At 34.2% G+C, this 18,455-nt stretch overlaps 1 protein-coding gene and 1 long non-coding RNA gene across 7 annotated transcripts in view; one reads left to right on the forward strand and one right to left on the reverse strand.

The window, feature by feature from the left end:
- The window catches only part of LOC128997802 (nuclear factor 1 X-type), a 241,014-nt gene that overhangs the window by 213,567 nt on the left and 8,992 nt on the right, over positions 1-18,455 (forward strand). For 5 of the 6 annotated variants that reach the window (XM_054423519.1, XM_054423515.1, XM_054423520.1 and 2 more), the window contains 2 exons: positions 14,134-14,312; positions 15,338-15,449. In XM_054423519.1, coding sequence (XP_054279494.1) covers positions 14,134-14,312; positions 15,338-15,449 — 291 coding nt within the window. The remainder of the gene's footprint in view (positions 1-14,133; positions 14,313-15,337; positions 15,450-18,455) is intronic. The other variant, XM_054423516.1, reaches the window with a different exon arrangement.
- LOC128997803 (uncharacterized) lies at positions 5,292-9,288 on the reverse strand. The gene is made up of 4 exons (XR_008491152.1): positions 9,079-9,288; positions 8,082-8,227; positions 7,069-7,179; positions 5,292-5,415 (listed from the first exon to the last, which is right to left on the reverse strand). It is a non-coding gene; the product is annotated as an uncharacterized LOC128997803 (long non-coding RNA).

Below are 18,455 nucleotides of genomic sequence, written 5' to 3' on the forward strand. Positions count from 1 at the left end.
TTTTGGTTTAGATAGATGAGTAGGCCTAACAGTAATCTAAAATTTTGATCTAGATTTAGAAAAAAGCTATACTTAATCATATATTATCTCTGTAGTAATTTTAAAATCCAGTTGATAAAACACCATCCTATTTCCTTCAGTTAACGGTAAGTAAAAAAATATAGTGTCTATTAAATTTTGGAATAAGGCAGGAACTATAAGAAAATGTCCATTGACTAAAACTATGTAAAACCATAGGTGTATTTTTTGTAAATATGTGAGAAAGTAACTGATAATCTATACTCCTGTAGTGAAGTCCTTTAGTATTCCAAGACTTTAGCTCTGAGGTGAATAAAGTCAAAGTGTAAATCAAACCTAAATTCACATAGCTTTGTATTTTATGATAATTATGTCAAGGAGTAGTTGCCTGGATATAACTAACGTAAATAGTCAAGAAGTTTTTACGTTAATGTCTTGTAAAAATCCATCTTTACTTCTTTTTATGGCAGGATTAGGCTACCAAATACAACTTTCAGATAACTTATACAATGATGAGTCATCTATAGTTCATATAAACATGAAATAATAAACCTCTCGTGTAAGCGATTGATTGAAGAACAGATCATATTCTATATTTGCAACCGGCCCAAGTGATTGCAGTCTGTATAGTGTTCATTGTGGACAATTGACTTACAGACACTTCTTAAGGTAAGAGGGTATAAATCTTAAGCAAAGAAACAAAACCGTATTGGAACAAAAGGATGTTTTCGATCAACATATATCTATGACTTTCTCCAATAGTCACCTTCAACCATACACACCTTGCCAACACATTGCCTTATTGGGAAGTATTCTCCAAAGGAAAAAGAGTTGTAAAATGAGTCTAAAAGGGTTAAAAGTTTTAAGTAAAATTTGAATTTCAACCGGCATACTATTAATATACACTTTAGCAAGTATAGATTGTTACAGTCACAATCAAAGAAAACTAACAGGTAGCCGCGTCCGAAGTGGTAGGAGATCAGCACGTTACGTGCTCTAGTAACATTTCAATAATTTTGTTTCAGTTCCTTACTTCTCCTTGCATGAGTCAGAATCATCTAACAGGTACTTACTGTTCAGTGTCTTGATGTCAACCTTCTATCCTCACTATTTAGTATTTGTGCCCGTCCACTCTTCCTTTTTATATATCAAATGTTATATCCAACTTACAGGCACCTCTCTGTGGATTTGGCCCTTTGCTTTACATGTGAACTGCCCCCTACCAACCCCTAGACAACCCAAACATCAATTAACATTAAATGTTAAGTGAAACTGTCCTACTCCTTTCAAAACTGGTCCTTTTCCTTTCTGCTTTAAATGTGTCAGTGTTTACCTTAATGATTATTTCTACTTGACACTTATATTCACACTTCTTTGCTTTGCCCTATTTCATAAGCACCTAAGTTTGCAATTTTCAATCAGAGAGATGTACATTTGAGAATCACTGCTGGTTGCTCTTACTATACTCAAACCTTTAAACTCTCACTAGAATATGTCAAAATGAGTGTACTTTTTTGAGCTTCAACACTAACGGCATCCAATAAGTAAAAGTTGTGAAATGTTTGCCATTTCATAATTTGAGAAATATGTAACATTGTAAATATTTAAAGCGGGATTATAAAACAGAATAGTCTAATCGTCATTGATAGAAGCTTTTTTATTTTGCTGAGTCATGTCATTTAAAGTCTGGTAAGCTCATAAAACTGCCAATTTACTTTTCTTTTACAGTCCACTCTAAACTGTAACCTTTTAAACCGTTTGTTGTAACTATCTTCTGTGTTATTTTATCAAGTATATTCATACTTTACTAAAAAAAAACCAATGAACATAAACAAAATAATTTAAAAAGCTCTCGCTGTATGGCAGCGCTTTTGGATCAAGAGAAGAAGAGTGACCGAGGTTTAATAGTAACAATCGGAACTTAGCATTCATCTGTTGGAGTCCATAATCCTGTGGATCTAACTTGTTTATAATTTTGAAATAATGTCCTCCTTCTAAAAATGACACATTCAAAAAAATATTTCCCGATGTTATAGCAATTGTGGTGTTGCATATCAATGATCAAATGAGAGTTTTAAAAACATCTAAGACAAATTGAGCTTTTCTCAAGTGTCCAATATATTATGGTATAGGTAAATATATTATTATGGTATAGGTGTTTAATGTAGTAAGACAAGTTATACTATTACTGACAAAGTGTCACCTTTAACCTTGTTATTAAATTACTAAAAACTCTTATTATTGTTTTAACATATGAACTGATTAAACGGGGGAGTGGAATAACTATCACACTGATCTGAACTGATTAAATGTATGAGTGAAGTAACCACCTACCTAGGGATGTAAAAAATTGCAGAACCTTTGTTAACAATCAACACCACAAACAGAATATTTCTATCTATTTCAGTTAAAAAAATACAGATTTGTTTCAAGACTTAATTTATACACTGTATATGTAGTAACAAACAGATAGAAAAGATAGGTAATTACATTAACAATCAACGTAAAATTAATGTAAAAATAAATAATGAGGAAATAATTGGTGACAAAAATAATAGTCTTATTTAACCTATAACCGAAAAGGTATAGAACTTCACAGACTATTACTGAAAACTAATGATATTTCCCATATATATATGTTATAACAACTGAATGATAAATAAATACAAACCTCATATAAAGGGTGTCCCAATAAGAACGCCGGATTTAAAATTTTAATAAACCATATATTTTCTCGCTAAAATTACAATATGAAACAGGAATCTTAAAGCATAGTATCTCCGATTAGTAATTGAATATTATGTCTCGTAAGTGCCCACCTGCTGCCTGCTGACAAGCCCGACATCGTTTGACAACGTTTTCCATAACTTTTTCACCAACTTGCTGTTGAATTCTATTAATGGCACAAATAATTTCCTCCTTCATGTCTTGGATTTTTTAAGGATTATTGGCGCAAACAAGCGACTTTAAATATCCTCAAAGAAACTAGTCACTCGGTGTTAATCGCACGATGAATGTGTGCTTCATTGCTGAACAGCAAAGTTTTTGAAAACATGTCATTTTCAGCTTGATTTCCAACCACCTATCTTACAAATTCAAGCCGTTTTATGGGATCTCTTGGCTTTGATCTCTTGTGTGAGTTGAATTTTGTAAGGGAACATGTATTATACAAAAATTCTTTGTACTGTGCTCCGAGCTAGGCCTAACTGCTGACTACGCCGACGAATTGATGTTCTTGCGTTGTCCTCTACACTATCATGTACAGCATCAATATTTTCAAGGGAGCGACCTGCCCGACTGCGCACTGGGCTTTTAATTTCCAAAACTGAGCCAAATTCTTCGAACTTAGAAATCAATCTTCGGACAGATGACTTTTGCGCATTGTCTCGGTCGAAAATTGCGCGCAGCTTCCGCACCGTTTCAGCGAAACATTCCCCATACTTGTAGTGCACTTTAACTATGATCACGTGTTGATCCGTCGTGTAACGATTCATGACTACAAATGGGACCTAATACTGATTAAATCACTAATAATTTGGAAATTCCTATTGAAATACAGATAAGAATAAGACGCTCCTAAAATCCGGCGTTCTTACTGGGACACCCTTTATTATTCACTGTAAATCACGGCCACTCTTCTTCCTCTTCTACTAGCGCTGCCACAACGTGGATTCCAAAAATTCTACCCTGTAAAAGTCTACTAGTATTAACAAACTGTCTGTTCTTTTGTAACAAGATTAATAAACAATATAACTGATCAAACCTGTTTAGTTGTATGCATTCGTCTAATGTTTGCTGTCAATTTCTTTTCACATCCCCTCTCCCAGCCAGTCCTCCTCTCCTTCATCTATTTGACTATCACTTAGGATTTGCAGAGGAAGATTCAGTCAGTACCTTCCTCTCCCAAGTGGCTAGGAAAGCCGCAGCATCTTACTTGGTCGGTGTTGGTGTTGGCAGCTTCATCTCTGGTTTTCTTATTCAAACTCACAGTACACTTTACTTAACCTTTTACTCAAATGGTATTATTTAGCATGCATTGGTGTTGACTCCACTATGAATATATTCTTTGGATTTGCACTTCTTAGACAGAACCACATTTTCTTAAAACAAAAGAAATTGTGGTTCTACCCGGGTCTATGTTGGATGTGCTTCTAGCACTAGTTTATGTTCAATGTATAGATCAGGGCTATGTATATGTTAAATGTTTGCTATGTTTCACCTTACACGATGTTTTTGCAACCTACTTATTACAATCTAAATGTTTGTACGGTAGTTAATTATTGCTGTTTTGATTGCAGGATTACATTTTGTACAGTTTTATATTTTAAACAATAAAGGGTAATGGGAGGGTATAGTCAAATAAAAACAGCAATGTTTGTTGTCTTATTGCCTGACATGAGAACATTTTCATCTGGTTCTAAAGATTTACTTGCAGCCAGATATGTTTTCACTTGTGTAACAGTTGTCTATAATTTGAATATATTTCATGTTAACTGTTAATTTGAAACATAGACATTGATCATCTTCTTAGACATTTTTTAGACTATGACAAAAGGAGTTTACATAATAATCCCACATAGCACCGAATATTTATTTGATATCAAATAGCTATCAAATTTTTGACATTTGAATATCAATTTGATATTCACGAACATTCGTTTGATATCAAATAAACGTTCAATTTAGGTTCAAACGTCACTCAATTTTACATCAAATAAATATTCAAATTGTATATAAAATAAATATCAAATTTGACATTCATAAATTTATTGGTAAAATATAATAAAGAGAATATGATTGAATTTACATTCACATTTTAAATATGATGGTGATAAATATTGATATAACATTTTTGACATTCGAATATTAAATTAATATTCGCGAACATTTATTTGATATCAAATAAATGGTCAATTTAGGTTCAACCTCACTTAATTTGACATTAAATAAATATTAAATTGAATATCAAATAAATGTCTCATACATTTATTGGTAAAATATGTTTAGAAGAATTAGGTTGCATTTTTTCACATTTCAAATTTCATGGCGATTAAAATATCAGTTCAGACTTCTTTACTGTTCTTACCTTGATTTGACTTATTATTCTGAAGTTATAGGTAGTTTGTTAAAGTTCTTGGGTGACCCAAAAATGTAAATATATATATATATATTTCTTATTTGACAAAACATTAACAAAAGTATCACAAAACATATTTGTTTAAAACAAAATTGCATTCAAGGAAAACATTTTAAAGAAAAAACTTGGTTTGTATGATAAAATAAGTTTAATTAAAAATTATTTAAACACAAATATAAAAAAGATATGTACAATTTACAAAAAAAATAATTCTGGTCTTCTTCATCTCCCAAATGGCCTTCTTGAGTTTTCTATTGTTCCTGTAAAAGAGGTTCAACAGAGTTATTTTCTAAGACAGCTATAGATAAAATATAATATGTTAGACAAGGGGTCTCCAACCCTTTTTCCTCGGTGAGCACTTTTTTGTCTAAAAACGCCACCGATTTAGCGACTAACGTTAATTATTCGCTACTCTATCGAATCACAACATCATCTACTATCGATGCGATTGTAGTTGTCGTTTGTCACAAGGTAAAGGCTTTTTGTGATACGGACGAAATGAGAGCATTCTATTATAAAATTAAAATGTCGTAACTTAACCAAATTAACCAAACTTGCTGATTGTGAAAAAATTGAATTAAGGTTTACTACGGACAAAATGAGAGCATTCTATTATAAAATTAAACTGTCATAAGCTAACCTAACTTGCTGATAATATAAAAAAATATACAAGATAAAAATTGAATGAAGATTAGATTTAACAAGGTTAGGTTTGCAGCCATGGAGAAGGTAAAAAGTTTTTTTGAGCATACGTCAATAGCATAGGATAAAGTAAATAAGTTTGCCAAATTTTATCAAAATCTATCCATAAACAAATAAACTACATAGGCTAGTTTCCTTTTTTAATAATCTAAAATATAGTTCTGTTCATAAAATAAAATTATAAATGCCTCTAATTCTAACGAAAGATGTGCAATTAAGAAGTAATCACATTCTAAGCTAAATCTTTGACAAAAAGTTCAATGATTTTTTAGTGAGAATAGGCTATAAAATTTGACACTTAAAATGTCAGCTAGTTTAAGATTTCAATTTGTAGTTCTACCAATTAGGATCAATTAAAAATATATATATTTAAATTAATCTGCCGCTACTTGACTACTACTAATATTCCCCTAGGCCTATTGAGAAAAAATTAGCAAGTGAGAGACATTTACTATGTTCCTATTTAAATACGTTAACCTGCCAACTTGGAGACAGGGTATTGTACACAAATTTTGTTGAATGGGGAAGAGACAGTTAATTGCTCTTAATTATGGTATGAGCCGCGAGGTAAATAAATATCCCATGGCTGAGCCTGCATTCATTGACAAAGTTCTCTTTTTACACTTCAAGGAAATCACGGTCAACAATGAAGGGTGTTGCTGGGATTGCAAAAGACAATCACGGCACCGTCGAGATTGCAGTATAATATGCTCGTGAGTCTTGGCGAGATCACAGGAGATGATCACGATATAGCTGAGACCACCTGACCACACGTGTTTACGCAATCGTGGGAGAATATAATTGGTGTTTGCTATAAAAAATAATAATTTTCAAAAACGTATGCTGGCTTTCTGCTGGCTGGAATAAAACTGCACGAGGGCCGGATGTAGCCCACAGGCTGTAGGTTGGAGACCCCTTCGTTAGGCATTTTTAAGACCTATTTTTTTACTATACCTGTACTTTATAATTAAATTTGTCGATAAGGCATTGAGTTCTTGACAATAAAGAAAATAGAGATGGATAAAACCGCAGATTAAGTTTTGCTCATTTGCATAGCCTGTCACTGAAAATTCACAATTTGAAAAGAAAACATCACAGTAGTTAGATGTCGGCCTAATCTGTTAATTATAATAAAATTTAAGTTCTATATTAGGTAATTAGATAAGCAATCTTTTCTTTAACCTAAATTATAAATAACACAATAAATTTACCTTGCATCAATCCTAAACTTTGCTGGGCGAAGCCAATTCTTGATTATAGTAGCAACAACATATATTTCCATTACACCACGATCCTAGTGTTCTTGCGTACCGGTTCTGCCTCTGTATAAAAGAGATTAGTATTAGCACTAGAATTTGTATATATTTTAATTTTCCTGATCAACACCCAGGATAGCCTACAATTAGGTACACATATTAAATTGTTAGTGAAATCTATTTTATATTTTGATGGCATTTGCTTCTTTTGAGTAGCCTTGTTAAAGCTAAATCTAAATCTGAAAATTGAAAATTTTGACCTAGGTAGTGGTAAAAGTAATCCTCAGTCACTTGAACGGACAAATATTGGGGTGAGCACTGACTGAAATGAGTGCAACGGTCGGATGTAGTTTGGTGTGTGTATAGGCCTATGTGTGCGTTTAAAAAAATTCAACTAATACAGTTTTCTTTTACACAAGTTAGCACTGCCGGAATATTTATATAGTGTAAATCAAAGACACTTTCCTATATAAGTGGGTCACAAAAAAGAGAAACTTTCTTAACTGTGTGATGAACCTTAGGCTACGTTATTACCCAATAGGTACCTATCATGAATTAGGTTGTGTTTTGGTGGTAGAACCTAACTTATCTACAGTTCCTAAGAGAACCTGCGATATATTATCGGACGGTATATAACCTGATTTGATATTAATATTGCAAAACCAATTCACCAAATCTGCAAATCATAACTCAATTTGATGTTTACTAGTGAAAAAACATAGGGAACGATGTATTGAATCGGATAATTATTGATATATAATGTTATTCATCCGATAATATATCGCAGGTTCTCTGCGGAACTGTACCCGTTATGGCAAAAAAGACATACACAGTCATGGCGAATCAAACAGAAAAATTGAAATAAAAACACCTAAGATTGAAACTTTTTAACTTTGAGAAAACCTAATTGAAATATATGTATGTCTACCTATTATTAATGTCTGATTGTAAATTAAAAAAAAACTTACGCAAGATAGCTGGCTTCAGATGCAGATTGCAAAAGAAAAATTTATTCCTCCTTACAGCCACTTTGTCACTCGGGAGAATTGGTACCGTAGGCAAATTATTCACTGCTACCAAATAATAAATTCCACCAAAGCTGCAGAGTTATCAACTGAAACAATGGAGAGAAAACTACTTTTAGTTAAATTCATGCATACCTTTCTCTGGCCTAAATATGTATCAAGATTAGTTAGGCCTAATCATTGGTTGGTAAAGGAAGCAGACAACAACTAAAATACAAAAGACTAAGAGACAATACAGGGGTAGACTTTCGTATCTGTTGTCAAAAACAACCGAATGAAAATATCGATCGTTATAGCCTATGTTCATTTAGTTGTTTTTGACAACAGACACGGAAGTGTACCCCAATTCAGTTTAAAAGGAAAATGGATTTCAAATAGGCTAGGCTATTTCTTTTATAATACCGGTAAATTGTAACCTGGTTGAGGTAGAATATGTTAGGCCTAGGCTAGCCTAAATTAAGTTAACTTATTCTTGATGGTGAATTTACATAAACTTAAGTTAGTGACTGACGTAAAATATAACCCACATAACTTAGTAATATTTCAAAATTAGCCTAACAAGGTATTACAACACAGTATGGTATTCCATTTGCCTTGTAAACCAAACCAGTAAGTTAGTCCTACTTACTAGCCTATATATTGAACACTATTTTCATCCGGAAGTTGCCCTTTGAAGCTAAATAAACTACTGGTTCAGTAAGAACTAAGCAAGCCGCCTAACTTAGTAGCTTACGCCTAGGCCTAATTAGTATGCAGAAAAATACTTCCTCTAAAACAGATTGCCTATTTTGAGGTTTCAGATTTATCTATTTATACTTAAGTTAAGGCATTAGGAATGATAAGTTGGCCAATTTAATTTGTACAGTAGCTTAACTTAGGTCTAGGTAAGGCCAAGGCCTAAAATACGTCTATGTTACTAGGTATAGTGACTTATACTTACATACTCCAAGGATCAAAACGTGAAAAGATGTTCGGTGTAGGTTATGCCAATACCCAGTCACAAAAATAACAACTCTAAACTAACAGTGACACACACTAAACAAAATATCAGCACACTTAAGTTAACTGATTTGAGGTTATGTCTTGTTCTTGTTCTTGAATCTTGATACTCTTGTTGCTTCCATAGTTTATTTTCACTACTTGTGTAGCCTACTCAACAAGTTAGTTGTCATAGGTACATTTTTCATAAATCGTGTACTTTCCCTCAAAATGGGCAATTTGTTGGTTAAAATAAATCCACACCGTGAGTAAACTGGCCACCACTGGTCGCGCGACGGATTTTGTATTTGTAATTTGTTTTGTATTGTAATGTTTTGTTTTGTTTGCTGAGTTAGGTTAGAATTAAGTAGGTGTTTTGTCTTCAGTCTTCCTCTCTTCCTTTCATACGAATGGGCCAAGTCAAGCTCAAACTAGATACTTAAAATATTTTTAGAGTTATATTACACTTAAAAAAATTTAAATTTACGTTTGGTTTAATTTACTAGTAAAAATAAAATGATAAGGCCAATCGTTAAGAGTTTGACTTTTTAATTAATAAACAAAACTTTTAAAAAAGCTGTGTTTCCTATTCACTTTTCTTGAAATGTGTAGTAAGCCTAGATTCAGAAAAATATCAGATGTTCCAACAACTCCCCCCCCCCCCCCGCGAAAAGTCAAAATCCATCATCAATTAATTAAAAATTACAGTGATACAGATAATTGACCTCCGACCTCCATGTTACAAACTGGGGCCCATTTCATAATAAAGTACAAACTAATATTATTAGTAAATCAGCTGATTGCCCAATGCAAATCTAATGGAAATAACAAAGTTTATTATGAAATGGGCCCCTGTAGGCTGGGGAGTAATTCTTTACTCTAAAAAATTTAAAAAGTTAAATCTAAAAATTTTTAAAACTAGTATATTTGGAAATTTTCAAAGAGAAAATCAAATTTTTAACATTAAGAATATTTAGATAATATTCTAAATTTGATGTTATTTGACTTTGATATTTTGAAGATACAATAAATATTCAAAGTTTGACATTGTTTGACTTTGACATTTTGAACATTAAATGAATATCAAATAAATATCAAATTTTTGATTTGACATAGTTTGATATATTGAACGTTTATTTGATATCAAATAAATATTCTGTGCTATGTGGGATGGGTACGTAATGCATTGTTTTAACCAGGCCCGTTTTAACAAACGGGCATACTGGGCATATGCTCAGGGGTGCCGGTGGTTGAGGGACGCCTGGCATCCAACTACCACCTGCCCGCACTAGGAGAAAAGGGGGGCGATTCTCTTGAGTTTGCCCAGGGCTCCACTGACCCTTAACGCGGCCCTGGTTTTAACTCAAACAGGTGATGTGACCAAACAAAGGTTAGCCTTCAAGAAGTAGTCAAGCTAGGCCTAGGTCCTCAACAATAGTTTTAAGGTTAATATGAAAATTGTTGCAAAGAATATGACCAATATTCATGATGAAAAAGACAATGTATGTAACACTGAAAGAGTGAAAAACTTAAATATAATGCAAAATAAATGTACCATTAGAACTGGGAAAACATACTGAAAACTGGAACAGCCTCAAAAAGTGTCAGTTGTTTGTTACTAAGACTTGGAGACACAAACCATATCATAAAGGAACATCTGACGGAGAACAGTGAAGTTCACTTTGAGGAAGAAAAAACAAAATTCCCAGGCTATAAATAATGTAAAATTGCTGTCAACTGTGAAGATAAGGAAAATGTCTTGAATTCAGAAATGTGGTCTACTCTGGTATTTAGAAATTGACTACAAACCTTTATTCAACAAAACGCTACCAAAATAGAGATTATTTTGTAGGCAAGAGAGTGAATCAAAACTTAAAAAGACCGTAACCTCGCAACATATCCTCAATGCTATGAGATCTTAGAGTGGCTAGCCTAAATGTTCAGTGTTGGAGGGCAAATTTAGTTTAGTTACATTATTTGTAACACCACTGTAATTACCAGGTGCAGGAATGTCGATGAGTTGGTTGTTAGGGCAGCAAATGACCTAGGGAAACTAGAAGTTGGCTTTAATGTAACAAGCTACAGCTAATTGCAGATAAGAAACAAACCTTTATTTGCAGCTTCAAGAGATGCAGGATGCAGAGTTAGAGAAGACTTATTTGCCAAACTTAGGCTGTCGACACACGGGAAGACTGTTTTCCAACTGAAATCGGCAACTAGTTGGACAAACTAGTCGCCAGCGTCCCAACCAATGTAGTTAGGTGAGACAGTACACACGGTGCGACTGCGATGCAACCAGTTGAGGACCTGTCGGCGATCAGTCGTTAAGCAACCGGACCTGCCGGCTGCTAGGTGATTTCAGTCGCCTGGTTTGAACAACTTTTCGCATATTTGTATTGCGCTTTTCAAGGATCGGGCATACCAACTGTGATAACTCTTCGTAAGTACTTTTTGACATCCTGTTCATAGACTGAAATTTTGCGTCTGTTTCTTTTAATGCAGCGGCAGCTACAAAGAGCCTACATTTAAGAATTGTTTTAACATATTAATGATGTACTCAATACCTTCTACGTTCTTGATTGTCTATAAAACACCAGGGCTTCTTAATCACTACCTCTCATTTCAAACACCATACACAGTACACAGTATCGTTATAACCAAATTAGAACTCATTTACTGTCTCAACTCAACTACAGTCGCGCCCGTGTGCGGATTTAACCAACGCAACTGCAATCCTAATCTCGTCACAAAAAAGTTGGTTCAACTTTAGTTGGGTTTCAGTCTTCCCGTGTGTCGACCGCCTTAGAGGACTATAGTACTACCATTGACTATATAGGTAGTCGATGGTACTACATATAGACAATAGACAGTAAAGTCAGTAAAGTATCTTGGTCAACTATGTGAACGTAGTGTGCATGAAGTAAAAGTAGACCATCTCCTTCAGAAACTTAAATATTTGGTAACACCACCGCACTTGCTAGTCGCATACTACCAGTACTCTCTATTCCACAGTCATCTTACATATGGTATTGTGCTCTGGGGACATTTATCCGGTTGCCGTAGATTTATATTGCATCAGGAGATTGCAGTAAGAATATTAACATCCAGTGACTCTAGAGGACACTATAGACCTCTGTTTGCTGAACTTGGCATACTTACTGTTTATGGTCAGTTTGTTTAGAATTTTCTGTTGCTGGTTAGAGAGAATCTTGAAAGCTATAAAACAAGAGACCAGGTCTACCAACCCATGCACTTCTTAGGGAGATAATACCTTTGTATTATCAGGTGGTTTAATATAAATTTCATAACTACATTCGTGACATATCCTGGATATTGCAAGTTTGACAAAAGATAGCAACCCAGCGCTTGCCCTCAAGATGTTTAATGCTCTGCCTCTATCAGTCAAGATCCTTCTTATTAGGCAGTTTAAACCAAGAGTCGGGATATGGCTAAGGAAATAAATATATATAGCCCTTACTCTGTCAAAGAAAAGAATATTTTATTAAATCCTTCACTGACTTATGAGAGCTCCTTGCAGCCTTGGAAACAGAAAAAGTTACTTTATTTTATTAACTTAACTTCAAATGTACATAGTGTTAAATATATGAATGTGAAAAAATATATATATATGAATATATATATATGATGGGCTACATTCAAGGATTTGGTAATGGTAATGGTATGCTTGGTTCTTAGTTTGTACCCAATTTCTTAGTAAATCCAGCAAGCATCAAAATAACTTTGATAAAAATACATTCAGTTTTAAAATATTGTTTTGCTATTTAAGAAAATTCACATTATACTAAAAATATCTTCTTCACAATACCCTGGACTTCCCCAGCTGATATTTTTAAGTATTTTGATTAAGCGTAGTTTTCAAGACAATAATTTGGCCTTTAACAATAATATCCAGAAATTTGACACTATGGAAATTATTGATTGAGGTAAAACTCAAATAATACAACTGACACAAGGTCATAATCCAGTTACATGCCTCTAACCTTATGGAAGGCACCCTCAAACTTCTGTGTCACGGATTTCTTCAAAATATGTGCTATAAACAACAAACTAATGTTGTTTGTTAAAATCATGCCTGTTCTAACTCATATTTAACATTACTTGAGGGATAAATTGTATAGTTCACTTGATGGTATTTAAAGTCTTTAGCTATAAGAAAATTTTGAGTTTTCTGCATATAACCAACGCTCAATTTGCGGGAGAACGCAGCGGAACACAAACAAATTGCATAAAGAGGTACAAATCACATAAAATAGGTTACAGTTCCGGCACCTCATTTTTTTAAATTGAACACCGATTACAACTACTCAATTCTTAATCCGTTCCTCTGATAAGTATTTTATCTTTCAACATCATCACACGTCTTGTTAATCTAAGATATTTTTTGATATTAATGTTATAACAAAAATGTATGTATAATAATGTTAATGTATATAATGTTTAGGATATTATCCTCCTATATGTATACATAAACATTTTAAATGGGCAGCATTAAACAGGGGGAAATTACCTATTTTTCCCTATGTCTTCTCTTTCCAATGATTTGGCGTTGGGATCATTTACCTAATATTATTAGAATATTGGATATGAAAAAGAACTCTTGGGTTCTAGCAAGGGAATTGCTATAACTCCACTGATCACCAAAAATGATCCTGTACGATTCGTCCTCAATACTATTGGTGAACTGCACAGTGCTCCCCTTACTGCTTAACTTTGTTGTCAACGTAGCTGTAACCCTCGAAATACTTAATTTAGACATTATAAACATCTGTGCTCAGTCGGTATAAGTTTGTAGCAGTGTGGCACTTTAGTCTGTTAAAAATACCATTCTGAAATACTTATATCTTTATTTGATATAAGAATTCTGTATTTACAATGGTGAAATAAGTTGTGAATGCAAAAAGGTGACAGTTACATTACGCTTTACTTAATAATCCAACTCGTTTGGAAATTCACACTGCAATTGGCTGAAGATATGAGTGTAAGTTTGGTGTGTCAGCAGGCCTGCCACCACAGCACAGTAGTGTGGCATCTCTGGCTACTTCCAGCTACTATCAACAGGGTGACCAACCTCAGCAACACAGTCCTGCCAAGTACCCGGAGAATGGACATGACACCCTCTCAGACTTTGTGACGTTTGTATGTCAAGAGGCAGAAAATACACAGCAAGGCTCACAGGTATTTACAACATCAATACATTACCATCCCAAGAAAAAAAATGAGAAAACTTAGTTTTTATGTGTTATTATTTTTTTTGTCCATTGTCAACTTTTTATACTTTATGTAATGGTATAGGCCAAACCCTAGTCTTGTTACTTGGTACCATCTAACATCGATCCTTTAGACATTGTCAGAATTGGTTTAGCTTAGAATCAAACTAGTAACTAGATTTAAATGTGATCTTTATAACCCCTCGGCTACCCAGGTAATTATGAAACTATTAAGTCCTTTGCAACTTCAAGCTTGTGCAAATAATAAGTCTAGTCTTGACTTCTGTCAGGATTTAAAAGTCGGCTGGTATTGAGTATACCATGTTTTGTATTGTATTTTTGTTTATGTATACTTTATTCTAGTTTTACGGTATTTTTTGAAAAGTAATACTCTTCAGTAAATCACTAACAAGATATGTTCTAGTACAGTCTGAGGATAACACCGCACTTTTGTGCCGAAACCAGTTGATGTTTCAGTTATAGGTTGCAATTATGCAGAAATTAACACCATATTCAACTTCAATCGGTATTTTAGAAGCTATATTAAAAGTAGCTTCTCAATAACCACAAAAATTGTTTTGACTTAGAAAAATATATATAACTGACAGAGAGAGCTCGTCACAAGAGGCTGTGCACATTTGTACAAGGCCAGCAACTGGTGTTCATAAATTTTTTATCAAGACAGTGATTGAATTTGAAGAAACTTTTCTTGCTGATCAGTGTGTTTAAGACCTTTTAGGGCTTTCTATAGTCCTTCATAATCTTATTGAGACGTCCCCTATCAGTTCGACAATCTTTCTCGTTCAGTCACACTGCATAATCACCTTGCGTCACTGTTTCTAACAAGACCAATGAAAGACCGCACCTGCCATACACCGTCGTACAAATGTTTACCACCCTCAATCTCTTACGCAGATATTCTACCTTAAAACATTTCCCTCTATGTATTTCTCTTGATTCAATATTATTACTATGATATAATTTTCCCTCTAGGCTGGTCCTTCCAGAAGCCCATCGAAACTGGCTCAGTACTACCCCAGCTCCATGCTGCCTCCACCTCCTCCGCCACCCATGGCAAGGCCCGTCGCTATTATCAGGTCTACAGGTAATTACAAAACATCATTAATACCTTCCGATGATTTTAATTCATGTAATTCTTGGTGGTGTATACATCATATGTTTTATCTTCAAGAAGAACTGGTAATATTGGAGTTAATATAAATTTGAACTAAAAACTTCAGAAATATTGGTGAAGTTTTTATTTCAAATTATCTTATGTTTTGTTCTGTTTTGAACTCAAGGAGTCTAATTTTATTAAAGAAAACAGTTGAAATCCATAAATTCCAGTAAGTCAAATCATTTTTTTTTTATAAAGTAGGTTGACCTTAATTAAACTTGTATTTTGCCTGACAATATAGGTCTAAGCCAATACAAGGGTTACTGAATACAAGGGTAATGAAAGGAATATCACTTACCATACCAACTGTTGATCAGCTAAAATGATAGCAGGTGGAGGTTATATAGTATTGCCACAAGTTTTACCACAATAATGGCATCATCAGGTAATGTATGGGAAGCTCAGCCCTGGGCTTCGTCAATAAAAACGGCGCAGGTTGGAGATAGACTGGCCATTTTGTCATTTTGGTCCATCACTGTTATCAGTTACGCAGTGGAAAGGTGTGTCTTTGTCAATTAGAGCTTTGAAAACTGATTGGGAGTTAAAATTGAGCTATTCATTGAATATGACTTGTCCTATTTCTGTGCTCCTAAAATATTTTGTAAATTTCAAACTTCTAAAATGTGTCCATTTTCCTCCCTTTGTTACAAATGTATTTCCAAATTGTCATCTATTGTTCCTATTGAGTAGTTAGCACCAACGGTTGTAACGATAACGCAGCTGCCCAATAACGTGTTGCGGCAACCTGTTATAACCTGTTAACGATTGCGAACTCGTTGCCGCTAAAAACCGTTGTCTGCCGGTCGGTGTTGCGGCGTTCAGTTATTGTTGTCGGTTGATCAGTTCAGTTTTCAGTTGTAGTTGAGAGTCGGGCGTTGTCCAGTCAGGATTTGTTATTCTAATTCTAGTTTGTTTCCGAAGTTATCGTTGCTCTAGTAGCGTTTCGGCAACGGCACTAATGGCAATGCATGTTTTCGTTTTCATTGTCCGCGCGGCTTTCCTGCAACATGATGAAGATAGATACGTTAACAGACGCGATAACGTTGCCGCGGCCGCAACACTGTTATGTTAAATAACGCCCATCTCTAGTTTGGGATCTTTCAATGGTTTAAATTTGTTACTCGTAATGTCTTGAAAAAGAAAATATATAATAGTAATAGTAAATACTGTTGTAATGATTCAGGCAAGTTACATCAATTGTTTGTGTTTATGATCCATACCAGTTTCTGTTCTAGTATTTGTGGGATGTCCTTAAAAATTTATATTTAGTTGTATTTTTAAATGTATCCTTAATGCCACATACGTTTTTTTAGGGGGTGGGGGCGCCAGAATCAAAATTTCCTTACACTAGAACAAATTCTAGAACCGGCCCTGGGCGGGTTCTTTGATCTCTGTAATGTTGCCGGTTTTTAGCCGTGTTTTCAGTTTTGTAATTTTTAATGTCATACATTAATTTTATACCATAATTGTAGAGCTGGTCTAGGTTGTCATATTTTTTATTTAGGAGAATCTTAAATCCTTATTCATGTTTCTAAATTTGGTAGCTTTCTTGTAGTTCCACTAATGGTTTTTAATGAGTTTTGTTTAGAATCGTGAAGGAATCGGGAAAATATATGTATTTATTTAATGTTTTTATGTGGGTTATGTTTCTATGTGTTTTGTGTAATTATCGTCTTAGCCCTCAGCTGAACTTCACATCCACTATCTTATGATGCAGCCTTAGTTTTGAAGTGTCCTAAAGTCTAAATGTAAACATTTGAGCTGATCAAAGATTGGTAATCATTTTTCTTCCTCAAGGGTTAAGGACTTCACTGTTGAATGTAATGTATTGTTTATGACAGCTCTGTGATACTAACCACACAACATGCAGCTATAGTTCCAAGGCACTACCAACCCACCATAGTTACTTAAACTTTAATATTCACCTATTCACTTAATATGATAGTTATTATAACTATAATGAACGAGAATTGAGATTGAATCTGTATAATGAAATGTTTCTCTTCAGCAGCAATGGAAAAATGTAAATTAATGCTTTTGGGTTTTAGTATTGCTTTGATGTTAATAAGGGCAATTAATAATGTAAGTAAGGGAGCTGGTAGATTAATGGTGTTAACAACCTAGCCAGCACTTGTTGATGGCAATAGGCCACCGTTTCGAGGTGTACGCATGATTGCTGTTGACATTTTGTTTTTATTTTCTGTGTATCACAAAAACACAAATAATCTCTGAAATGGCTCACCCCCCATCCAAGGAGAAGAGACTTACTTTTATAAATTGAAGCATAACACAATCCATCTTAAACTGAATTATTCCGCAACGGTCTAAATAGCAGACTTGTTTACTAGATTATGGGTTCAATTGAGTCACAACGAACAGTCTCTCTTCAAATCATTGCATGTGATATTTTAGAGCCAACAAGAGAAAACTATCCAGAAAATATGATATCGGGCTAATATAGGACACTATTTTGTGGTTTATCCGGGAGAACCAACAGACAAGCTCTGCTTACATCAGCCTTATCCCTGAACTTCTCTGCAGCCGTACATTATGCTTCCATCTGGCTAAATAGTGTGCAAAGTAATAGTGTTGATGTTAAGTGAAACAGGGTATTTAGAAAAATCCCCTAATGGTTCCACCTCTCACTCGGTATACATTTCTGAGTCATAGTTCTCTTTCTTGGATCATTTGTCAAAAGACACTTCATAATGGAAATATGCAAAAATCCTGTCTGCCCAAGGCTTACTTCTTGCAGAAACTTCTATTGGAAACTATCTAAAGTTTGGACATATACTTTTGTAGAATGCTTGTCAATTAATGAAGAATGAATTCTCGCTTAATACATCTATAGCAATTTGTGGGAAACTGATACTATGCAGGAATAATATCTTGATTTCCACATCAAAACAGTCATCTCACCAGCTCCCTTGTAAG

This window comes from Macrosteles quadrilineatus, unplaced genomic scaffold, assembly GCF_028750875.1.
Source record: "Macrosteles quadrilineatus isolate MER2022 unplaced genomic scaffold, UCM_ALF_1.0 Scaffold_7__1_contigs__length_78375512, whole genome shotgun sequence".
NCBI lineage: Eukaryota > Metazoa > Arthropoda > Insecta > Hemiptera > Cicadellidae > Macrosteles > Macrosteles quadrilineatus.